Source organism: Leucoraja erinacea, chromosome 3 (assembly GCF_028641065.1).
Source record: "Leucoraja erinacea ecotype New England chromosome 3, Leri_hhj_1, whole genome shotgun sequence".
NCBI lineage: Eukaryota > Metazoa > Chordata > Chondrichthyes > Rajiformes > Rajidae > Leucoraja > Leucoraja erinaceus.
The window spans coordinates 12,826,580-12,853,265 of NC_073379.1; the positions used below are offsets into that span (position 1 = coordinate 12,826,580).

Here is a 26,686-nt window from a genome sequence, read left to right on the forward strand (position 1 = left end):
GAGTCTCCACGTTTTGGTGCTGGCAAAGTTACAAAAGTTCACCCAACATTCCTATCTACTGCCTGCCGCCGCATGTGGCAGCAGCCCCTCCCTCCTCTCCCTGTCTCCCTCTGGTCTTGGCAACCCCCGCCCTCACCACCCCGCCGGTCCCCCTTAGCTCCTTTGTTCTCGGTGCCCCCCCTTCTGTCGTGTCCCCCCTGGGTCTTGGCACCCCCCCTCCCACCCCCAGCTCCGAAGGGTCTCCCTCCATACTCACGTTCTCAGCACTCCTCCTCCTCCCCGAAGGATCCCTCTTCTTTCTCAGCTGGATGATGAATTAGAGTATTGGATCTACGACTTCCTCATCAACAGACCACAATCATGAAACCAGAGTAGTGACACTCCCTGCAGGCAATTGATTCTAAGAGCCAGCAGGTTTATTCAATGTTACTGATTAATGGTCTACCATGCCATTGTAAATGTATCTCATTTAACAAGGTAAAATGTTTTCAGTGTTGTTTTTACTGGCAATCGTACATTAAAGAATTTCACATCAAACCAGTGACTCTGCTGATTGCTTTGACGTGGGCTACCACACCCAACGTTGAAAAGAAGCAGACATTTCTAGATTTCACCTTTATTTTTTGCTTTTTTTATGTTTTTTCTTCGGAGAAAGTTAATTTGATCATAATCTTTTGAAAGGTGATGCATAGCTGAATTCTTGAATCGCTGCAGGCAATAGACAATAACCAATAAGTGCAGGAGTAGGCCATTCGGCCCTTTGAGCCAGCACCGCCATTCAATGTGATCATGGCTGATCATCCCCAATCAGTACCCCGTTCCTGCCTTCTCCCCATATCCCCTGACTCCGCTATTTTTAAGAGCCCTATCTAGCTCTCTCTTGAAAGTATCCAGAGAACCGGCCTCCACCGCCCTCTGAGGCAAAGAATTCCACAAACTCACAACTCTCTGTGTGAAGAAGTGTTTCCTCGTCTCCGTTCTAAATGGCTTACTCCTTATTCTTAAATTGTGGCCCCTGGTTCTGGACTCCCCCAACATCGGGAACATGCTTCCTGCCTCTAGCATGTCCAAACCCTTAACAACTTATATGTTTCAATAAGATATCCTCTCATCCTTCTAAACTCCAGAGTGTAGAAGCCGCTCCATTCTCTCAGCATATGACTGTCCCGCCATCCCGGGAATAAACCTTGTAAACCTACGCTGCACTCCTGCAATAGCAAGAATATCCTTCCTCAAATTAGGGGACCAAAACTGCACACAGTACTCCAGGTGTGGTCTCACTAGGGCTGTGTACAACTGCAGAAGGATCTCTTTGCTCCTATATTCGATTCCTCTTGTTATAAAGGCTAACATGCCATTCGCTTTCTTCACTGCCTGCTGTTCCTGCATGCTTTTTTTCATAGACTGATGTACAAGGACCCCCAGATACCATAGCACTTCCCCTTTTCCCAACTTGACACCATTTAGTTAGTAATCTGCCTTCCTGTTTTTGATACCAAAGTGGGTAATCTCACATTTATCCACATTAAACTTCATCAAGTCAAGTCAAGTCAAGTTTATTCGTCACACACACATACGAGATTTGCAGTGAAATGAAAAGTGGGAATGCTTGCGGATTGTGCAAAAGAACTACAAAACAGAATGGAGCAGAATCAGTAATTACATATTTGTGTGAGAGAAGAAAAAAAAGAAGAAACAGCAATTTAAAAAGACCCCACAGAGAGCTTCAAATTCCTGGGCGTGCACATCTCTGAAGATCTTTCCTGGTCCGAGAACACTGATTCAATTATCAAGAAAGCACATCAGTGCCTCTACTTCCTGAGAAGACTACGGAGAGTCGGTTTGTCAAGGAGGACTCTCTCTAACTTCTACAGGTGCACAGTAGAGAGCATGCTGACCGGTTGCATCGCCCTGGAGAGGAAAAGACTACAAAAAATAGTAAACACTGCCCAGTCCATCATCGGCTCTGACCTTCCTTCCATCGAGGGGATCTATCGCAGTCGCTGCCTCAAAAAGGCTGGCAGTATCATCAAAGACCCACACCATCCTGGTCGCACACTCATCTCCCTGCTACCGTCAGGTAGAAGGTACTGGAGCCTGAAGACTGCAACAACCAGGTTCAGGAATAGCTACTTCCCCACAACCATCAGGCTATTAAACTTGGCTCGGACAAAACTCTAAACATTAATAACCCATTATCTGTTATTTGCACTTTATCAGTTTATTTATTCATGTGTGTATATATTTATATAATGGTATATGGACACACTGATCTGTTTTGTAGTCAATGCCTACTATGTTCTGTTGTGCTGAAGCAATGCAAGAATTTCATTGTCCTCAGAGACACATGAGAATAAACTCACTTGAACTTGAACTGGTAAATTGGTACAGCAGTTTCGTCCCTGGTGAGATAGTTTACAGTCCTAATGGCCTCTGAGAAGAAACTCCTTCTCATCCTCTCCGTTCTCACAGCATGACAGCGGAGGAGTTTGCCTGACCGTAGCAGCTGGAACAGTCCGTTGCAGGGGCGGAAGGGGTCTCTCATGATCTTATTGGCTCTGGAGTTGCACCTCCTGATGTATAGTTCCTGCAGAGGGGCGAGTGAAGTTCCCATAGTGCGTTCGGCCAAACACACTACTCTCTGCAGAGCCTTCTTATCCTGGGCAGAGCAATTCCCAAACCAAATTGTGATGTTTCCAGCCAAGATGCTTTCCACAGCCGCTGAGTAGAAGCACTGGAGGATCCTCAGAGACACTCTGAATTTCCTCAATTGCCTGAGGTGGTAAAGGTGCTGCCTTGCCTTACTCACGAGTGCTGCGGCGTGTGATGTCCATGTCAGATCCTGTAGAGTTGGAGCTGAACCTAGCCAGTCATGTGTGTACAGGGAGTACAATAGGGGGCTGAGGACGCAATCCTGGGGGGGAATCCTGTGCTCAGGGTGAAGGACTTCGATGTATTTCCTCCCATCTTGACTACCTGGGGCCTGGCGGTGAGAAAATCCAGAACCCAGGCACACGGGGAGGTGTTGAGCCCCAATTCCAGCAGCTTCTCAGCAAGTCTGGTGGGGACTATCGTGTTGAAGGCTGAACTGAAGTTATGAACAGCATCCTCACGTAGCTCCCCTTCTGGCTGTCGAGGTGAGAGAGAGCGGTGTGCAGAACTTGGGAGACCGCATCGTCCATGGATCTATTCGGACGATATGCGAACTGCAACGGGGGAGGAAGGTGCAGATGTGTTTCTTGACCAGCCTCTCAAAGCATTTCATGCCGACCAAGGTGAGGGCCACCGGACAGTAGTCATTCAGACAGGCTGGGGAGGCATTTTTTGGTGCAGGAATTTACAGTGCGCCTCGCTCTGGCCATGGAGGAGGCCCAGGACAGAAAGGTTGGATTTGGAATGGGAGGGGGAGTTGAAGTGCTGAGCCACCGGGAGATACGGTTGGTTAGTGTGAACCGAGCGGAGGTGTCGGGCGAAACGATCGCCAAGCCTACGCTTGGTCTCACCGATGTAGAGCAGCTGACAGCTAGAGCAGCGGATGCAATAGATGGGGTTGGAGGAGGTGCAGGTGAACCTCTGCCGCACCTGGAAGTGGTGGGATCCCGTCGGAGGTGGCGAAAATGTTGGAAGATTATTTGTTGCATATGACGGCTAGTAGGGTGGAAGCTGAGGACAAGGGGGACTCTGCCCTTGTTACGAGTTCGGGAGTGTAGGGTGGAAGATGAGGACAAACTAATCTTATGCTTTCTTTTTGGATTGCTAATGCGCAGTTTTTTAAATTTCTGGAGTAATTCTACTTGCATCCCCTGCTTCAACTGGTGTGAAGGAGATGGTTACATTATGGATAGGATTATGGTTATGATATGAATATGAATATGGATGGTTACATTATGGAGATGGGCTGAATCTTTGTTTCTGCTTTATTATTATTCAACTTTACTAATGCAGTCAAGGAACTCCAGCCGTTTGTGCCTTTTTTTCAATGATATAGTGTTTCCCTTTGCAATGTGGGATTTAATATATCATTTGGATGGGATGTTGTGGGCCTGAGGTGTGAGGCTGCACCATCCTACCCAAGTAACACATTGTTTGATTTGGAAATATTTTCATGTCTTTTAACCTTCACAGGTTTAATGAATTTTGTAATCCTCTACTTAACACTGCCATGAGTGTAGCTTCATCAAAACAGAAGGCTGTTCATCTCCATTTCTCAAGTGCAGGTAGCAATGAGCAATAAGAAGGTCTGAAGAAGCGTCTCGACCCGAAAAGTCACCCATTCCTTCTCTCCACAGATACCGCTTGTCCCGCGGAGTTACTCCAGGTTTTTTGTGTCTATTTTTGGATTAAACCAGCATTTGCAGTTCCTTCCTAAACAATGATCAATAATGGTTGGCCTTGGCCGTAACTCCATATTCTGTTAATTATTTAAAAAAAGTCAATAGTCTGCAAATGTGCATTTCCCAAACCCTTGTTGCTTCACTGGCAGCCTTTTATTGGCAGTATAGGTCCTAAACTCTGGAATTTCTGCCCTAAACCTACATCTCGTCTTTTAATATCTTTGGGAAAACCAGTGCTATCACTTAACTGGGATTTTAAATTCCCAGCAACATATATTACAAATCATCTGTTGTAAATTTTACATAATGCAGCTAAAATATGTTATGTTAAATCATATATTATTTTTCATGCAGCTTCTATACTAAGTATTAACCACTTTAAAGGATTATTTGATCCCCAAATAATCAAAATGCACTTTGGACTTCAATGTAAATAGAATCGGGGTAAATGGGTCAAACTTCAGTGAATCATATTTTTTTCAGAAATCTGTCAACATCCAATTTATTTTTCCAAAAGTATTGGAATAACAACAATTTCAACAGAAATACATATCAATAAACAAATCTCTTTGGGAAAGCAGATTGGGAAGTCTGAGTGACAAATCTTTGATCTGAAATATAAAGCAGCAAATTTAAATATTAAGCTTATCCTGAAATATATTAAACCAAATATTCTGATGACATCTGAATTAAAGCTAAAGAATGCTGCTTTTTTTTCAGAGATGCAATCTCTTTGGTTAATATATGTTTTTCTTTCATTGGCAATATTCATTAATTTTCATTTTACGTGGACTTTATGTGACTAAATGCATCGTATAAATAGCATATCTTTATAAAAAAAAGAACAATAATTACATTCTTATGCACTCATTTCACAATACTTCGGTAAACCTCACACAACCCTTTTGAAATACAATATTCCTGATATTTATCCAATTGAATAGGAAAAAAAGATGAAACATTAATATATATTACAGTTGTCATCAAGGAGGATTTAAAATGAACAATGACAATGCAAAACATGCCGTTTGGAAATAACATCTTTGTTGACAATAGCAGTTTGGTGTCATTAATATAACACAATCTTAACACAATGTTAAATTATTTATTGGAGACACAAGGAACTGTAGAAACTGGAACCTTGAGCAAAAGACAAAGTGCTGGAGTAACTCAGCGGGTCAGGCTGCAGATATTGGAAATGTCTGAAGAAGGGTCCTGACCCAAAATGTCACCTATCCATTCCCTCAGTGATGCAGCCTGACCCACTGAGTTACTCCAGCACTTTGTGTTTTACTCATAAATTATTTACTGTTGTGGCTGTTTCTTCTTTAAAGAGCAAGTTCAGAAATTCCACTCATCAGATTCTGCGTAGAACTTCCAGTGCTGATTCATGATGTGACATGGCAGGAATTCTTCATTCTTTATAAGGAGAATCTCCCGAAGCTGCATAAAGCTGCTGTTGGATTTCTTTATCTGAATCTGTGAGAAGTTATCTGCACAAGATATAAAGAATTACATATTGTACAATGCCTCTGGTTGGACGGGCAGACTACTGACAATGATCCAAAATTATTTGATAAGTAACTTTGATAAGTTCGGAACATAGCTGTTACAACTCCTGTGCTGGTTAGAGTATAGTAACGACATTTAAGACCATTTAGCAAGATTTGTGATAAATGCTCAGAGCTTACTAACTGCAAACCTCTACTGGTAATGACTTCCATCTTTTCTAAGAGCTTATTGGTTTTTCAAGAGACAAAAGGGAAAATTATGAAGCCAAAGAGTAAGAGATTGTGGATCCCTGCATTTGGTTTTGGGCAGATGAGTGTTAATTTTAGGTGGACCTCAATTAAATCGGAGACAACATTCACTCCAGCTTGACCAGTCCATTCCACTTTTATTTTCATGATTGCCACTTGACCAATGTGAATTTGTAATTGAGCCAATGCATAGGAATGCAAGAGGCTATGGACTCAGCTTGGCCCATCACGGTCAGAATCCTCCCCTCAACCTCCGACGGAGACAATCGAAATCTGTCCAGCTTCTCCTAGTAGTTAATAATCCATAAACCAAGCATAATTCTGAGAAAACCTCCCCTGCACTTTGCAAAGCCTCCACATCCTTCCTGTACTGGGCGACCAGAATTGTACGCAATACTCAAATGCGGCCTAACCAAAGTCATATCGAGCTGCATCATGACTTCCTGATTCTTTTACTCAAAGGCGTGACCAATGAAGGCAAACATACCACACTCCCCACTGTCACATGTGCCTGGATAAAGGATTTCCTCACCAACCGGCCCCAGACTGTGAGACTCGGCCCCCACCTCTCCTCCACTCGCAGGTTGAGTACCGGTTCCCCACAGGGCTGTGTGCTAAGCCCCCTCTTATACTGTCTCTACACCTACGACTGTAGCCCGGCCCACAACAACAACCGCATCGTCAAATTTGCTGACGACACTACTGTGGTCGGACTTATTTCGAAGGGAGACGAGGCAGCCTACAGAGAGGAAGTCCTGAAGTTGACAACCTGGTGCTCAGAAAACAATCTGGCTCTGAACACCAGGAAAACAAAAGAGCTCATTGTCGACTTCAGGAGGCACAGCACCGACTTAGCCCCCCTACACATCAACGGCGAGTGTGTGGAGAGGGTCAACACCTTCCGGTTTCTCGGCGTCCATATCGCTGCTGACATCTCCTGGACGGACAACACGACAGCGGTCATCAAGAAGGCTCAGCAGCGGCTGCACTTCCTGAGGGTCCTCAGGAAGCACAACCTGGACTCTAACCTGTTGCTGACCTTCTACCGCTCGTCCATCGAGAGCCTGCTGACATACTGCATTACAGCATGGTATGGCAGCTGCACCATGGCAGACAGGGAGAGGCTTCAGAGGGTAACCAGGACAGCGCAGAGGATCATTGGCTGCCCTCTCCCCTCCCTGATGGACATCTACACCTCCCGCTGCCTTAGCAGGGCAAAGAAGATCATCAAAGACAGCTCCCATCCTGCGTTTGGACTGTTCGACCTGCTGCCCTCTGGAAGGCGCTATAGGTGCATCAAATCCAGGACAAACAGACTCAGGAATAGTTGCTTTCCGAGAATTATATCTACTATAAATTCAAATTCACACATGCACTGACTACACCGCCCAACACGGACTTCCATCTGTATATATGTATATATGTATGTAACGCCGCAGAATTTGTGCACCTATTCCCCCCCCCCCCCCCCCCCCCCCATCCCCCTTCTGTTTTTTGTTTTTTCTGTTTCTTGTTTTTTGTGCTAAATTGTATGTATGCACTGAGTACGAGCAGCTTTCAGTTTCACTGTACATGTATAGTGACAATAAATGGCATATCTATATCTACATGCCTTCTTTCTCTATCTACTTGTGTTGCCACTTTCAGGGAGTTAAGGATTTGGACCCCAAGATCCTTAATTACATTTTTCCCCTTACGTTTGACCTACCAAAATGCAGCATCTCATACTTGTTGGGATTAAACTCCATCTGCCATTTTTCTGCCCATTTCTGTTGCTGATCTCTATGCCACTGTATACTTGGGCAGCTTTCCTCAGTTTGCGACCACAGCAATCTTAGTGCTATCACAGATAATAACACATGTACATTTGCTTTAGAGTTATTAATATCTTTCACAAACAAAACTAAATGTACTCTGCTTTTACGTATCGTTCTCCCACACAGAACAAGGATAGTACTTCCATTGGCCTCACCATATTTCCCCTTTCGGACAACTGAACCATCCTATGAACAACTAGAGAATAGTTCTGAGCTACTATCTACCTCACTGAAGACCCTCGGACTATCCTTAATTGGACTTTACTTTACTCATCTTGCACCAAATATTATTCCCTTTGTCACGTATCTGTACACTGTGGATGGCTTGATTGTTATCATGTATAGTAATTCCCTTGAAGATAGGCACAAAATGCTGGAGTAACTCAGCGGGACAGGCAGCAACTCTGGAGAAAAGAAATGGGTGACGTTTTGGGTCGAGACCCTTCATCACTTTCCCTTGATTGGTTAGCACGCAACAAAAGGATTTTCACTGTATCTCAGTACACATGACAATAAACAAAACTAAACACATGTGATTCAAGTTCACAAGTTATAGGAGTAGAATTAGGCCATTCGGCCCATCGCGTCTACTCCGCCATTCAATCATGGCTGATCTCTGTCTCCTAATCACATTTTCCTGCTTTCTCCCCATAACCCTTGACACCCGTTCTATACAAGAATTTGTCTATCTCAGCCTTAAAAATATCTACTGACGGCCTTCACAGCCCTCTGTGGCAATAAACTCCACAGATTAACTACTCTCTGACTAAAGAAGTTCCTCTTCACCTCTCTAAAAGAGCACCCTTTAATTCTGAGGCTATGACCACTGGTCCTGGACTCTCCTACCAGTGTAAACATCTTTTCCACATCCACTCTATCTATGCCTTTCATAATTCTGAACGTTTCAATGAGGTTCCCCCTCAAACTTCTAAACTCCAGCGAGTACAGGCCCAGTGCTGTCAAACGCTCATCATTTGCCAACCCACTAATTCCTGGAATCATTCTTGTAAACCTCCTCTGGACCCTCTCCAGAGCCAGCACATCCTTCCTCAGATATGGGGCCCAAATGTGCTCACGGAACTCCAAATGCGGCCTGATCAGCGCCTTATGGAACCTCAGCATTACATCCCTGTTTTTGTATTCGAGTCCTCTTGATATAAATGCAAGATTGAATTTGCCTTTGTTACTACTGATGAGTCCTGCACCAGCAATCCCAAGTCCCTTTGCACTTCTGATTTCTGGATTCTCTCTCCATTTAGAAAATAATCAACACCTGTCCAAATCCTTCTGCAGAGACCTTGCTTGCTCTACACTGCCTGCCCCTCCACCTATCTTAGCATCATTTGCAAACCTAGCCCCAAAGCCTTCAATCCCCTTGTCTATATCATTAATATACAACGTGAAGAGGAGTGGCCCCAGCAACGACTCTTGCGGAACTCCATTAGTCACTGGCAGCCAACTTGAAAAAGCGCCTCTTATTGCAACACTTTGTTTTCTGCCATCCAGTCAACTCTCTATCCACGTTAGTATCTTCCCTTCAATACCATGGGCTCTCATCTTCTCCAGCAGCCTGATGTGCAGCACCATGTGTCTGGTAACGATGCCTTTACCAGACATATATTTCCCTCCCATCCTCACTCAGCATTCTCAGGGACCGTTCGACCTCCACACCCCATTCACACTTCCATCTTCACCTACCCACCATCCAGGAGTCCAAACACATATTCCAAGTGAGCCAGCAATTCAGTTGCACTTCTTTTAATTTAGTGTACAAAATTTGGTACTCATAATGTATATCTTACATTTTGGAGAAACTAAACACAGATTAGAAGAGTTTACAGAACAGCGCTGTTAACGCCATAAGGGTAAACCTCAGCTTCCAATTACCTGGTGGTTTAATACCCTATCCTATTCTTGCATTCTCACTTTGATGTCTCTGGCTTTACCTTCAGAGAGTGTTCCAACCAGGTCCAACATCTGCCAGAGGAAGAACATCAATTTTTTGACCAGTCCTCAGAGCTTTGATGAAAAATCACTAGAAAATGTATTCTTGCTTGGATTCCCATGAACTTGTCTTAATCTAGAAAGTGGCTGAACCTTTGGTATTAAGTTCTTTAGTTGCTGAGCACAGGTTTTTAGGTGTTGGGGAAATGAAAGCATGTTGGTTTAATGGTGCAGTAAAACATCACCCATGATGTATGGTTATTGAATGGTCAAGTAGGAATAAGGGACCACATGGCATTCTTCTGCTTCTATTATGGGTTTATGTTCTTTATCCATCACAGGAATGCATAATTTTCTTCAAAAGAAAATGTTATTAAATTTTGGTTACATCAAATGAGAAGATGAAAGTACAAAAATACATTATTTTCTACTATTGAATCCAAAATATTACAGTTGGATCATATTAACTTGAAGTAAATTAAAATAATAGGCATAAAATAAATGGTTTACTGGCTGATGTAACATTCATATTAACAAACCTGCACAGATGCTGTTTTGCACAGTTACTGAGGATGTCTCATCTATTGCTAGGATGGGTATTGGAATAGACTGAGTCTCTGGGGTCTTGGATGATGTTGTAATTATGGTGCTGTATTTGTCGAGTTCTTTTCCTTTGTACGTAACCTAAAAAATAAACACAGTAAGCAAGATTTTCACTTAACCAGTACCTCACCTTATTTGTTGAAATGACAATAATCTCAACTTGACATGCCGTCAGTGCAATGCAACATTTTGAAATTTAAAATCAACTTTGTTCCCAGGAACAGCTTGTCTAATCTTTATGTGGAGAATTCAGTGAGAATATTTTACGGAAATTTTAAATGGTCATCCATATCATATCTGCAACATTAATCTTTTTTTATAATCTCCAGCAGTTACAATGTCATTCAATCATTACAATGAACGATATTTTCTTTATGATGAATATATTCAGCTAGAGAGGTTTGAGGAAAAAAAAGCATCAGAAAGAATTGAAGAATCCCTTTTCAGAAATCAGGATGTGGAAACACAGGAATTCATCTTAAGTGGTGGTGATTGGGTGTGCAAAACTAGCCAAAATTCCAGCCTTGACGAATGGGAAATGGCTTGGCAAAAGGGAATTTAAATGAAATAAATTGGACTAAAAGCAATAGTGAAAGCAGCAATGATTGGTGCATGAACATTTCCGGTTTACTAATACAGGTAGTTCACTAATGTCTTTGAGGGAAGGAAATGTCCTCTATATGTGACTCTCGACACATTAATGCACAGATCACTTAACAGGAATCTGAGGGGCAAATTTTTTTACACAAAGGATGGTAGAGATATAGAACAAGCTGCCGGAGGAGGTAATTGAGGCCGGTACCATCACAACATTTAAAAAACATTTGTACTAGTGGATGGATAGGATTGGTTTAGAGGCATATGCAGGGAGGAGGAACTAGTGTAGATTGGGCATATTGGTCGGCATGGACATATTGGGCCAAAAGGCCTGTTTCCATGCTGTGATACTCTATAACTGATTTCCTGGCACGTTGCGTTCCTGGCCTGGCAGATTTTCTTGAATATACAATTTTATTCCGTATTAATACTCCAGCACATATTTAGTTTAGTTTAGAGATACAGCGCAGAAAAAAGCCCTTCGGCCCACCGAGTCCGCGCCTACTAGCGATCTCCGCACCCTAACACTATCCTACGCACTAGGGAAAATATACCATTTAAATGGTCAATTAACCTACAAACCTGTACATCATTGGAGTGTGGGAGGAAACCGGAGCCCCTGGAGAAATCCACGCAGGTCATGGTGGGAATGTACAAACTCCGTACAGACAGCATCCATAGTCACGACCAAATCCGGGTGTATGGCGCTGCGCCACCCATTTAATTCACTTCTTTTCAGGAGTTACATGGCGCTATAATATTTTTCTATTGTTGAATTTAAAAGGAAAGTTGGAAATAAGGAAATAAGGGTTTAGAATGAGCATGGGACAACACCTGGTGAGTCAGGAACAGTATGATCAGGATTGTTCGACAAATGGGGATGTTTTCTCTAGAATGTCTGAGGATGATAGCAAAAGGATTTGAGTATAGGAGCAGGGAGGTTCTACTGCAGTTGTAAAGGGTCTTGGTGAGACCACACCTGGAGTATTGCGTACAGTTTTGGTCTCCAAATCTGAGGAAGGACATTATTGCCATAGAGGGAGTGCAGAGAAGGTTCACCAGACTGATTCCTGGGATGTCAGGACTGTCTTATGAAGAAAGACTGGATAGACTTGGTTTATACTCTCTAGAATTTAGGAGATTGAGAGGGGATCTTATAGAAACTTACAAAATTCTTAAGGGGTTGGACAGGCTAGATGCAGGAAGATTGTTCCCGATGTTGGGGAAGTCCAGGACAAGGGGTCACAGCTTAAGGATAAGGGGGAAATCCTTTAAACCGAGATGAGAAGAACTGTTTTCACACAGAGAGTGGTGAATCTCTGGAACTCTCTGCCGCAGAGGGTAGTGGAGGCCAGTTAATTGGCTATATTTAAGAGGGAGTTAGATGTGGCCCTTGTGGCTAAGGGGATCAGAGGGTATGGAGAGAAGGCAGGTACGGGATACTGAGTTGGATGATCAGCCATGATCATATTGAATGGCGGTGCAGGCTCGAAGGGCTGAATGGCCTACTCCTGCACCTAATTTCTATGTTTCTATGATGGGTGACCTGATAGAAGTATATAAAATTGTGCAAGGTAGAGACAGGCTGGATAGTCAGAATCTTTTCCCCATCATTGTCATTACCTTGCTCCATGCAAAGCTCCGGCTGACTGGCATTCCTTCTTCCAGAAGTTCTTTAATCCAATGCACTGGATTACGATATAGTTTTCTGTCTTTATCTCTAATTATACCAGTATCAAGAAGATCAGCTTTATAGCAAACTCCCTAAGGACAAGAAACCAATTTTGACATTATCTGGATTTCTCACCTGAATAAAGAGATCCACCATTAATTCACTGCTCATAAATGTAAAATATGCACATCCAGTGCTTACATAAAAAGACATATAGGGAGCCAAATAAAGAATGTGGGATGTATATAATTATTATGAAAGTGTTGAACTGGTGTTGTTTCTGATGGTATTGGGACATTCACGAAGGTTTCCAAAAGTTTGAAGAAGCTGGACAGACAGACATGTTGAAGACATCATCCGAGGAGGAGCCATCTTGGGGAACGACTGCTAACCAGCAGCCGTCCGTTCAATTCATTTTTTTTGAAGCTTTTAGTAAGTCCTGAGCTTCGTCTGTTGGAGAAATGGACTTTTTAATGTGGGGTGTAGGAGGTAATTATACTTTAGGCCCCTACCTAGTCGGTGAGGCAGCTTTTTCTCCGGGCTGCCCCGTCGACCCGTCCTCGCGGCCTACCAGCGGGCGTGGAGCACCGTTTCCTGGCGGGGACCGCCCAGCACCTCGGCTTCGTTGGCGGCACAGCGCTGGAGCGCTATCGTGGAGCAGAGCGGGTGATGCCTTGCCTGGGTCGACGCGCTGGAGCTCCGGTGAGCTGTGACCGCCGAGATCAACACCTCCGGGCTGCGGAGCGGAGCGGGCCGCGCCGACTCTAACATCGGGAGCCTGGGGGCTCCAAACCGGCACGGCCTTGTCGGCTTCGGAAGCCGCGGTCCCCAGCTAGGAAGCGACCGTTCCAGGTGGCCCAGCCGGTGAGAGGATTCTCCCGACGCCGAGGCAACACCACCCAGCCAGAACGGCCAGGAACATCGGGCCTCCGTGGAGGCAATTGCGGTGGCCTCAATAGGCCTGACTCTGGGTGAACTGGGGATGGGGACTGGACATTGTGCCTTCCCTTGGATGTTTTTTTTTTGTGTGTAAGTTAATATGTTAGTCTGTGTCCAAGATGGCTGTCGGAAGGGAGAGTGGACTCTGGCGCGCTTTAGCTGCCGCTGCTCTCTCTTCACATTGTGTTTTTTGATTTTTTGTCTTTGGAGCGATTTCTGTCTTTAATTTGTGTACTGGTGATGTCTTTATTATTTATTTTTCTCCGACTATATGTTTTTTCTCTTCTGTTAATTTCTGTAAAGTGTCCTTGAGACTTTAAAGGCGCCCGAAAATAAAATTTATTATTATTATTATTATAATTATACCACCATCAAAGGTATTCTGCAATGTTTTGTGTGTCCGTCCAAATGACACAACTTTGCCACATGTTGTACTATGCAGCGTCTCAACAGATAGATCTGGGAAGCTCGCAACTTCGAATCTTTCCCTGCCAGATACAAACCAGTCCAGTACAATGAAGAATCTGAACAATAAACACATAAACACAGATTGCTGAGTAACTCAGCGGCTCAGGCAGCTCTATTGAATATGCATGGGTGACGTTTCGAGTCAGGATTGTACTTGGAGAGATGGGGGGAGGGAGGGAGGTAGATGGAATAGAGATGGGAGCAGGAAAAAGCCAGGAAAGTGATAGCTGGAGGAAGAACACAAAATGCTGCAGTAACTCGGGGGGGGGGGGGGGGGGGGGGGGGGGGGGAGGAGGGTTGTTTGAGTGGCAGCATTTATTCCTTATCTACTAGATATCATTTAAATCAGCATATCCCGTATTTCAGCAGTTTTAGCATATCCCGTATTTCAGCAGTATCTTGCGTTTCCCCCTTGCATTCTTTTCAGCTGCCTCCATTTTATTCCATGTAAGATTACGTACATTACATATTCTAACATAAAGGAGACTCCTTTACATATACATGATGCACAATTTGCAGATGAACCAAAAGTAGACTTTTCAGGCTTCAAGCTTATTCCATCATCTGTATGATGATGCACCTTAATCTCATTTAGTTTGCCATTGATAAACTAGTGGTACAGCAGTCAGTGCTGCTGCCCACAGCTCTGGAACCCAGGTTCAATTCTGACCTTTGCTGCTAAATGTGCATACTCTCCCTGTTTCCTCTCACATCTTCGCGAGGTACTGATTGATTATGTGGCCACTATAAATTGCCTTTCAGAGTAGATAAGTGGCAAAAAGTTTTAAAAGCAGGTTGGAAGGTCATGAGAGGATGTTGTGGGGAATTGTTGTTCCCTGAAAGTGGAATCTCATGTAGATAGGGTGGTAAAGAAAGCTTTTGGTGTGCTGGCCTTTATAAATCAGATCATTGAGTATAGAAGTTGGGATGTAATGTTAAAATTGTACAAGGCATTGGTGAGGCCAATTCTGGAGTATGGTGTACAATTTTGGTCGCCTAATTATAGGAAGGATGTCAACAAAATAGAAAGAGTACAGAGGAGATTTATTAGAATGTTGCCTGGGTTTCAGCAACTAAGTTACAGAGAAAGGTTGAACAAGTTAGGGCTTTATTCTTTGGAGCGCAGAAGGTTAAGGGGGGACTTGATAGAGGTTTTTAAAATGATGAGAGGGATAGACAGAGTTGACGTGGAAAAGCTTTTCCCACTGAGAGTAGGGAAGATTCAAACAAGGGGACATGACATGAGAATTAAGGGACTGAAGTTTAGGGGTAACATGAGGGGGAATTTCTTTACTCAGAGAGTGGTAGCTGTGTGGAATGAGCTTCCAGTGAAGGTGGTGGAGGCAGGTTCATTTTTATCATTTAAAAATAAATTGGATAGTTATATGGATGGGAAGGGAATGGAGGGTTATGGTCTGAGCGCAGGTATATGGGACTAGGGGAGATTATGTGTTCGGCACGGACTAGAAGGGTCGAGATGGCCTGTTTCCGTGCTGTAATTGTTATATGGTTATATTATATGGAATAAAACAGGGCAATTAGACTAATTATGTTGTCCTGCTTGAATCCAGCATGGATTTGACGGGTTGAATAACCTCATCTGTGCCATAATGATGTTGGACTTTAGAGATTCAGTGCAGAAACAGGTACTTGGCCCATCGTGTCCACACCGGCCAGCAATCACCCCGTCCACTAGCCTACACACATTAGGGACACTTTTACAACTCACCCAAGCCAATTAACCTATAAACCTGTACGTCTTTGGAGCGTGGGAGGAAACCAGAGCACCCAGAGAAAACCCATGCGGTCAACGGGAGAACGTACAAACTCCGTATAGATAACACCTGTGATCAGGATCGAGCCCTGGTCTCTGGTGCTGTGAGGCAGCAACTCTACCTCCTCGCCGTGGTTCATACGTGGTTCTTTTTAATGACTCACCAGTAGTTTGAGATCAAGGACATCGTCTCCCGGCTGAATCAATCCATGTTTGATGAGATCTATTAAGTGTAGTAGTTTTCTTTGCCCAGTTCCTCTATCCACTGGTAGAGATTTTATATTGAGCTCTCTCCCAGAAAGACCAGATGCATTCGCCAGGCCGTGAACTTGGTTGTTGCTGGTAGCCTGTCTGTTATTTACCAGCAATGTGCCCCGGTTGTCTGGCTGAGAAACATTTACCTTCACAATATTTTGGGAATTCACACTATTACCTCCAGTGTTAAATGGTAAAATCTGCTGTTGAATCCTACTCTGTGGTGCGTTCAACTTAAGGTTGGATTTTAATACATTTGGCTGCTTGGTTAAATTAATTGGTATCATGTAGGTTGCAGGTTGTATGGCAGCTGGAAGCAAGTAATACCTTGGCTGGTTGGAACTAATCAGGTTTACCCTCAACACTGTAGATTTTTCGGTGTTCACCAGCATAGAGTTACAAACTCTTCCAGCGTTATTTTCTGGGTTATTGATCGAATGTGCTATGTTCAAATGTATATTCTGGCCTGAGTTACTGCATGGTGTTGAATCTCTGTTTGTCTCAGTTTGGTTTGAGTTTAATGATTCCACTTGTAACATTTCCAGAGTACGTGACTGTAACAAATTTGACTCTCTGTGGCTTGGGTCAGGTTCTGAAGCACTAATTGTACTTATACTGCCATCGCTACTTGTAGCGTCAACAACATTGGTTGCAGCAACAGTTTCTTTATCTCGTCCAGAGCTATGATCCACAACAGCAGTAGTTGTATTTGTCTCCTGATTGGCTGAAATATTAGTCTCTCCCTGATTGGGAAAGTTGTCCGGTTGTAAGCATTCTGATCCGCGAGCTGGACAGGCAATGGATATTTGTTCAGACTCTTCAGTTGCACAGCCAGCACCAAGTCCTTCATTTTGATCCAGAAACTCCACTGCTTTCGAGGGTTTGATTCTGCTTTCAGTAGGGCAAGTCAAACGTTTACCCTGGGTTTGTATATTGTTTTTCCGCGACTGTCGCTCTTTTAATTTGTATTCCCGCAATTTATGATCTAATGTTTTCTGCTTCTGTAACAAATTTAGAAGTCTTCTCTGTCGAGTGGCCAGAGCAGTTAGTTGTTTTTGCAGCGTGCCTTGCCTGAATGATCCTGGGGAGGCCCTATAAAATAAACAATCACTAAATAATATATTTCTGATACCTATAACATGTGGCATGTAGTTTAGTTTAGATATGATGCATAGGAAGGAACAGCAGATGCTGGTTTATACTGAGATAGACACAAAAGCATCTCTGGAGAGAAGGAGTGGGTGACGTTTCAGGTCAAGTCTGAAGAAGAATCTTGACCTGAAACGTCACCCATTCCTTCTAACTAGAGATATGGTCTGTACCACTGAGTTACTCAAGCATTTTGTGTCTATCTTTAGTTTAGACATACGAAAACAGGCCCTTGGCCCACCAAGTCCACGTCGACCATCGATCACCCGTTCACACTAGTTCTATGTTATCCCACTTTATCACTTCCTTCAAACTAGGAGCAATTTACACAGGCCAATAAATCTATAAACCAGCCTGTCTTTGGGAAGTGGTAGTAAATACGAGCACACGGAGGAAACCCACATGGTCACAGGGTGAAGGTGCAAACTCCTCACAGACACCACCCGAGGTCAGGATCACACCCTGGTTTCTGGCACTGTAAGGCAGCAGATCTACCAGCTATACCACTGTGCCACCCACTGAGCATGTTGATGTTGGCAAATAGCCGAACAATCCAAACTTGTTTGTTCTTAAATTCCATTAATTATTTTGTTAAATAAGGGGTTACTGTTATGTCTTTGTATGATTAATTGAATTCTATTGACCATAGCCTAATAACAGATAATGTATAGTTGGCATTGTAAGTAAACTCAAAGAACGTAGAACACAGTACAGTACAGCACAGGAACAGGCACTGGAGCACAATGTCTGTGCCGAACAATGATGCCAAGCCAAACTCTTATCTCATAAAGTCATAGGAGTAGAATTAGGCCACTTCGTCTACTCTGCCATTCAATCATGTCTGATCTCTCTCCCTCCTAATCCCATTCTCCTGCCTTCTGCCCACAACCTCTGACACCTGTACTAATCAATAATCTATCTATCTCTGATGGATTATCTGCCTGCACATGATCTGTATCCTTCTTTTTCCCACATATCCACGTGTCTATCCAAAGGCCTCTAAAACACCTCTGTCGTGTCTGCCTCCACCACCAGTCCTGGCAGCAAGTTCCAGTCACCCACAACCCTAGTAAACATAGTTGCCTGGTACATCTCGTTTAAAGTTTGCACCTCTCACTTTAAAACTATGTATTCTAGCATTTGATATTTCTATCCAAGGAAAACGGGTCTGACTGTTTACCCTGCCTCTCATAATTTTATGTACTTCTGTCAGGTCTCCCCTATACATTAGTAATTAATGTCCCCACAATGAATTAGTTCCTCCACCAGGAACAACATTAGCTACGCTGCAGTCTTCTGGGACTTTGCCTATGGTTTTTCATCTAAGATGAATCTAAGATGTAAAGATCTTCGTCAAGGCTCCTGCAATCTCCTTTCTTGCCTCTGTGGTAAATGGCATCAGTAATTTAATGCAGATTAAATTCAAATGGTACATGCAATCGAGGCTAAGATGCTGAATCATTACCTTTGGTTTGGTTTCGTCAAAAATTGTAAGTTATGCCTAGTGTGTAGGAAAGTGCTAGTGTGCGGGGATCGCTGGACGGTGCGGACTCAGTGGGCCGAGGGGTCAGTTTCCTTGCTGTATCTCTAAACTAAACTAGAGAAAAGTAAAGGGACAGTTTAAACACAGTATTGATGAAGTAGTTAGTGGAGTGATTAAAATGTAATGCTATTGGCTGTGCGCAAACGCAAACAAACAGGTTTAATATATTGAGGTACTCGCTAGCCAACAAGGACACTGTGAGCCAAAGAGCCTGTTGTAGTGTTTTGAGGTGATGTCTGGAGGCACTCATGTGATCCATTATAAAAACCCTTGACACGTTCAATTAAACATGGCACGGTGGCGCAGCGGTAGAGTTGCAGCCTTACACCACGTAGCGCCGGAGACCCGGGTTCGATCCCGACTATGGGTGCTGTCTGCACCCAGGCTGAGGTGTTCAAAACCAGGGCATCGGAAATTTCCTCATTCTTTAGGGAAGATCCCCCCCTTCGACTATAGATGAGGCTCTCACCAGGGTCTCCTCTATATCCCGTAACTCCACTGTCACTCCCCATCCCCCCCCACTCGTAACAAGGACAGAGTCCCCCCCCCCCCCCCCCCCCCCCCCCCCCCCCCCCCCCCCCCCCCCCCCCCCCCCCCCCCCGTCCTCACTTCCACCCCACTAGCCGCCACATACAACAGATAATCCTCCGGCATTTTCACCACCTCCAACAGGATCCCACCACTGGCCACGTCTTCCCATCTCCTCCCCTTTCGGCTTTCTGCAGAGACCACTCCCTCCGTAACTCCCTGGACAATTCGTCCCTTCCCACCCAAACCACCCCTCCCGCAACTGCAGGAAATACTATACTTGCCGCTTTACCTCAGATTCAGATTCAATTTTAATTGTCATTGTCAGTGTACAGTACAGAGACAACGAAATACCTCCCCCCTTGACTCCATCCAAGGACCTAAGCAGTCGTTCCAGGTGAGGCAGAGGTTCACCTGCACCTCCTCCAACCTCATCTATTGCATCCGCTGCTCTAGGTGTGGGCTGCTCTACATCGATGAGACCAAACGTAGGCTTGACGATTGCTTCGCCCAACACCTCCACTCGGTTCGCACTAACCAACCTGATCTCCTGGCAGCCCAGCATTTCAACTCCCCATCCTATTCTGAATCCGACCATTCTATCTTGGGCATCCTCCATGGCCAGAGTGAGTCCCACCGTAAATTGGAGGAGCAGCACCTCATATTTTGTTTGGGTAGTTTACACTCCAGCGGTATGAACATTGACCTCCAATTTCAGGTAGTCCTTTTTTCTCCCTCCTTCCCCTCCACTTCCCAGCTCTCCCGCAGCCTACTGTCTCCGCCTCTTCCTTTCTTCTTCCCCACCCCCCCCCCCCCAACCTCCACATCAGTCTGAAGAAGGATCTCGACCCAAAAGATCTCCCATTCCTTCGCTCCATAGATGCTGCCTCACCCGCTGAGTTTCGCCAGCATTTTTGTCTACCTTGGCTTGGTGAATGTGTAAATTGGCCTTAGTGTGTGTAAGATAGTGTTAATGTGCGGGGATCGCTGGTCGACGCGGTCTAGGTGGGCCTGTTTCTGCGCTGTATCTCTAAAACTCTAACATCTTGCAGGATAGTATCATTCCATTACTTCAGTTCCATTATGGAACGCGACACAATTATCTAACATTTTACTTTCAATGCTTTTTGTTCTATTGTTACTGCCAAAGACTCAGATGGGTTAGAAATTGTTTGCTGTATCCAGAAGAGTTTCTTGAAAGAGTATGTCAATAAGCCAACAAGGAAAGGAGCCATATTGGGAGGTGGTCAACTGATTGGAGTTTCAATGGGAGAGCAGTTTGGGGACAATATCCATAACACCATAGGTTTTCAGATAATTATGGACCTCAGGGAAAGGTGATAAATTGGGGGTACTCAAAAAAGCTGGATAAACTCAGCGGGTGCAGCAGCATCTATGGAGCGAAGGAAAAGGCAACGTTTCGGGCCGAAACCCTTCTTCAGATTGGGGAATGGCTAATTACATAGTACTCGGCAGGAGTTGGTGACAGCAGATTGGGAGCTGATGTTATTGGCTTAGTCCACATCTGATACCTGAGATAGACACAAAATTCTGGGGTAACTCAGCGGGTCAGACAGCATCTCTGGAGAAAAGAAATAGGTGATGCGAGAGTTGTTTAAATGTCAGTTGGTCTGAATTCAGGACTAATATGTATTTATGAAGAAAGAAAGACAAGGATGGCAGGATGAGGGAGACTGCAATTTTAGACAAAAAGAAAAATAAAGCATGGAAAGGGTTTAGGAAGCTCAAATTGGACAGAGCACTTGAGGAATATAAAGAAGCAAGGAAGAACTTAAACAGGGAATCAATAGGGCTGAGAGAGCCAACATTATATCCTTGGCAAGTAAGATTAAGGAGAATCCCTCGGCATTTTATACATTATGTAAACACTAGAGGGTAACTTGAGAGAGAGAATAGGGCCTCTAGGACAAAGAAGGGCATTTTACATTGTCAGAATAAATGTGTAAGATTAATTACCACATTCATACTGGAGAATAGTGAGGCCAGGGAAAAGGATGCAGACAAATGATGAAAACAAGAAAGAGGAGGTGTTGAGTCTTTTGAAGGACGCGGAGTTGGATAAGTCCCCACAGGATCTATACCAGGTATTGAGAATCAAGAAAGGAGATTGCTGGGGCCTTATCAAAGAGCATTGCTCTTGATGTACCAACGGTTGAATAGGTCAATGGTTTATTTACTGCACATGCACAGAGTACCTGTCTTATTTAATGCACATGCACACGTACCTGTGCAGTGAAATGCTTGTTCTATATGCCATGCCATACATGAATACAAAAGATGCTCTTCTGGAACAGCATGCAGAATCATCATGTTCCAACTTCCAAGTCTCTGAAATGTCTGATGTAAGCCTATGGAGATGCGCATATTTTATATTTCTCACTTTAAGGCCTGGTGTTCTGGCATAACTGATTTGGGGTCCCAGGGATCAGCCTGGCTCAGTGAGATGCCGTCGGCTCTATGCAGCCACTGCAGGCCCGTACCACCACAGAATCTTAAGGAGCTTTCCAGGGATGCGGGAGGTGAGTCCGGTAGTCTGTTCACAGCCATCAACTTTACCCTTCACCTTCCACCGCTGCCAGGATGCAGCATCCATTTACCATGATTGATCAGGTTAAACCACAAGGGGAGGCTGCTTGGCTCAAACCAGAGGTGTTCCCTGTTCACATTTTGAGGAAGTGACAAAGATGATTGAAGCGGGTAGGACAGTAGATGTTGCGTGCATTTAGTTGGGCATTTGACAAGGTTCTTCATGGTAGGCTGATCTAGAGGATTAAGGCAAAAGGGATCCATGGAGCCTTGGTAGATTGGACTCAAAATTAGCTCGGTCAGGGGATTGGTGGTGGATTGTTATTCTTACCAGACGTTTGTGATGTTCTGCAGGGATCAGTGCTGGGACCACTGATGTTTGTGATATATATTATATATATATATATATAAATAATTTGGGTGAAAATGTAGGTTGGCTGATCAGCAAGTCTGCAGATGACACAAAAATTGACAGAGCACTAGATAGTGAGGAAGTTTATCAAACAACAGCTGAATCCAGATGGGTTGGAAATATGGATGTTGAAATAGTTACTATTGTGTGTAGTTGTGGTCACCCCGTTACATGAAAGATTAGGAGGTTTTTAGATAGGCATATTGATATACAAGGAATGGAGGCATATGGATCATGCAGAGTAGATTAATTCAATTTGGCATCATGTTTGGCATGGATATTTTGGGTCGAAGTAGTTGTTCCTGTGCTGTACTGCTCTATGTTTCATGTTAAGAAATGGCAAATGGAGTTTAATCCAGGCAAGCATGAGGTATTGCATTTTAGGAGGTCAAATGTAAGACAAAAGCATACAGTAATTAACAAAGCCCTTAGGAGCATTGATGCTCAGAGGGATCTTGGGGTGCAAGTCCATGGCTCCATGAAAGTGGCAACGCAAGTAGATAGGGTGGTAGAGAAAGTTCATGATAGATGCCTTTATGAGTCGGGACATTGAGTTTGAAAAGAGGAAAGTCAGTACAATACAGTTTGCACAGTTGCAACTGCATACAGTAAATGGCCCCATTTGGTGTATGCATGCTGTTCTGATCGCCACATCACAGGAAGGATGTGGATGTTTTTGGGAGGATGCAAAAGTGTTTCACCAGGATACCTGGATTAAAGAGTATTTGCTATGAAGAAAGATTCAACAAACTTGATTTTTTTTCCTCTGGAGTGTCAAGGCCAAGGAATGATCTGACAATCAGTGACTTTTTCCCAAGAAGGAAATGTTATATACCAGAGGACATACCGGGGGACATACGTAGCTTCAAGGTGAGAGGGAAAAATTTTACAGGGTGTTTGCGAGTCGAATAATGATTACAGAAAGTGATGGAATATGCTGCCAGGGGAGGTGCTAGAAGCAGATATGATGGCAACATTTAAAAGCCATTTAGACAGGTACGTGTGCAAGCAAGAGTTCGAGGAAGATAGACCATGTACAGGCAGCTTATGATTAGTTTAAATTGACACAGGCCTTTTCCTTCCTGTACTGTTCTAGGTTCGATGTTTGAAACTTACCTAAATTTTTTAACAAGATCTTCCTTTTCAACTTTATGTTTGGTAAGTATTTCATTTAACACAGCCCGTATCTGTAACAATTCCAGTACAAGTTGAGCTGTTGGAACAAACAAATTGATTCCATTATTGAATATGACGATGTAGTTTGCTGACAATTATCTACTTAGTTATTTATTGGGCATGTTATAGGAAACCCATAAAAAGGTGTAAGGCTTTATAGACTGATTTTGATATGTTGGAAATGTGAGATGTGACAATAACATTTGATTCTCTTAATATCCATAAATGTTTTGAGTTCTGTTCAGAATAAACTGACTAACTGAACCTTCACAACCCTTGAGAGACATGAATTGTAAAGATTCACCACCCTTTGCGAGGAAAAAATCCATCTAAACTGAAATCTGGTAAGATGTAAAAGCAAATAAAAATATATGGTAATGATTTGTTCTGAAACATGCCAAGTGTTGTAATTTCCTGCATCACTGCCACACAGCCAGTTCCTCAAATGATTTGCAGTGCATCAAATGTGTACCCAGAACAACAAGTGGAAACATTGATACCTGTTTTACATGACCTATTTTAAAAACCAACTGCGGTATTTTCTTCCGAGAAGACAGTTGTTGTCATCTAACACATTTTACCCTGTGAAAGGAGAACTATTTACACTGTACACATGTCACATGAACCCAACAAGCAGCTGCACAAAGTGATAAGGAGGACAGATAGAACAAAACCTACTGGACTACTCTACGGGGCAAGCAGCATCCGTGGAGGGAGTGGACGGACAATGTTTCGGGTCAAGACCCTTTTTCAGACTGATTAGGAAGACAAATGGAATTATGTTTTTTATTAGAGGAGTATAGCAGTACAGGTGTAAAGATGTCATGCTGCAGTTATATATGGTCATGGACTCGGAGTGATACAGTGTACACTTCGGCCTAACTTGCCCACACCAGTCACCAATGTCCCAGCTACACTAGTCCCACTTGCCTGTGCATGGTCCATATCCCTCCACCTAGAAACATAGAAATTAGGTGCAGGAGTAAGCCATTCAGCCCTTCGAGCCTGCACCGCCATTCAATATGATCAAGGCTGATCATCCAACTCAGTATCCCATACCTGCCTTCTCTCCATACCCCCTGATCCCTTTAGCCACAAGGGCCACATTTAACTCCCTCTTAAATATAGCCAATGAACTGGCCTCAACTATCTTCTGTGGCAGAGAATTCCAGAGATTCACCACTCTCTGTGTGGAAAATGTTTTTCTCATCTCGGTCCTAAACGATTTCCCCCTTATCCTTAAACTGTGACCCCTTGTTCTGGACTTCCCCAACATCGGGAACAATCTTCCTGCATCTAGCCTGTCCAACCCCTTAAGAATTTTGTAAGTTTCTATAAGATCCCCCCTCAATCTTCTAAATTCTAACGAGTACAAGCCGAGTCCATCCAGTCTTTCTTCATATGAATGTCCTGACATCCCAGGAATCAGTCTGGTGAACCTTCTCTGTACTCCCTCTATGGCAAGAATGTCTTTCCTCAGATTAGGACACCAAAACTGTACGTAATACTCCAGGTGTGGTCTCACCAAGACCCTGTACAACTGCAGTAGATCCTCCCTGCTCCTATACTCAAATCCTTTTGATATGAATGCTAACATACCATTCGCTTTCTTCACTGCCTGCTGGACCTGCATGCCTACTTTCAATGACTGGTGTACCATGACACCCAGGTCTTGTTGCATCGCCCCTTTTCCTAATCGGCCACCATTCAGATAATAGTCTACATTCCTGTTTTTGCCACCAAAGTGGATAACCTCACATTTATCCACATTATTCTGCATCTGCAATGCATTTGCCCACTCACCCAGTCTATCCAAGTCACCTTACAGCCTCCTAACATCCTCCTCACAGCTAACACTGCCCCCCAGCTTCGTGTCATCCGCAAACTTGGAGATGTTGCATTCAATTCCCTCATCCAAATCATTAATATATATTGTAAATAGCTGGGGTCCCAGCACTGAGCCTTGCTGTACCCCACTAGTCACTGCCTGCCATTCTGAAAAGGATCCGTTTACTCCCACTCTTTGACATCTGTCCTATCCATGTACCCGTCTAAATGTTTCTTAAACAATGGGATAGTCCAAGTGTCAACTATCTCCTCTGACAGCTTGTTCCAGCTCCATTCGACAGCTGTGGCAGGGCATGAATGCAATCACCTCCTACAAGGTGAAATCAGGAGGCAGCTCACATGTCAGCGAAACATCACTCCCTGACGAGCTCAATGCGTTTTACACACGCTTTGATAGGGAGAATACTGATGTGCCTTCCCGAGCCCCCATTCGCTGTGATGGTATTTCGGTCACGGTCACAGAGGTCAACGTCAGAAAATCCTTCAGAGGGGTGAACCTCTGGCTAAGGGGATCAGGGGGTATGGAGAGAAGGCAGGTACGGGATACTGAGTTGGATGATCAGCCATGATCATATTGAATGGCGGTGCAGGCTCGAAGGGCCGAATGGCCTACTCCTGCACCTAATTTCTATGTTTCTAACCCTCGGAAAGCGCCTGGACCTGATGGTATACTCGGTCGTGTTCTAAAAACCTGTGCGGACCAACTGGCTGGAATTTTTAAGGACATTTTCAACCTCTCACTTCTGAGGTCTGAGGTTCCCACCTGCTTTAAAAGGGCATCAATAATGCCGGTGCCCAAGAAGAGCAAGGTGACGTGCCTCAACGACTATCGACCAGTGGCACTAACGCCGGTGGTGATGAAGTGCTTTGAGAGGTTGATCATGGAGCAAATCAACTCCTACCTCGACAAAAACCTCGACCCACTGCAGTTCACGTACCGCCACAACAGATCAACCGTGGATGCGATCTCGCTGGCTCTCCATTCCGCTCTGGACCACTTTGACAACAAAAACTCATATGTCAGGCTGTTATTCATTGACTACAGCTCGGCATTTAATACAATCATCCCCTCCAAGCTGGTTACCAAAAAACTCTCGGAATTCTAAAAAGGATCTCCTGCTGCGAACATCTCTCTGCAATCCTGGCATCCTGGAAATCTTTTCTGAACCCTTTTGTTACATATGCTACATATTCATTGTAGCAGTCCCAACCTCCTGCACTACTTTGTATCAGGCACACTCACCACACACACACACACTGTGATTAGGTATGTAAGCACTTTTAGTATCACTACGCCACACAGACAAAGCAGCTGAATAA

The 26,686-nt window shown here is 44.0% G+C and overlaps 1 protein-coding gene across 1 annotated transcript in view; it reads right to left on the reverse strand.

The window, feature by feature from the left end:
• Positions 1-520: 520 nt before the first annotated feature.
• Positions 521-26,686, reverse strand: part of LOC129695298 (uncharacterized) — a 97,509-nt gene continuing 71,343 nt past the window's right edge. The window contains 5 exon segments of the mRNA XM_055632120.1: positions 521-5,827; positions 10,395-10,539; positions 12,679-12,819; positions 16,073-17,255; positions 23,459-23,555. Of these exon segments, the coding sequence (XP_055488095.1) occupies positions 5,676-5,827; positions 10,395-10,539; positions 12,679-12,819; positions 16,073-17,255; positions 23,459-23,555 (1,718 nt within the window). The 3' untranslated portion in view covers positions 521-5,675.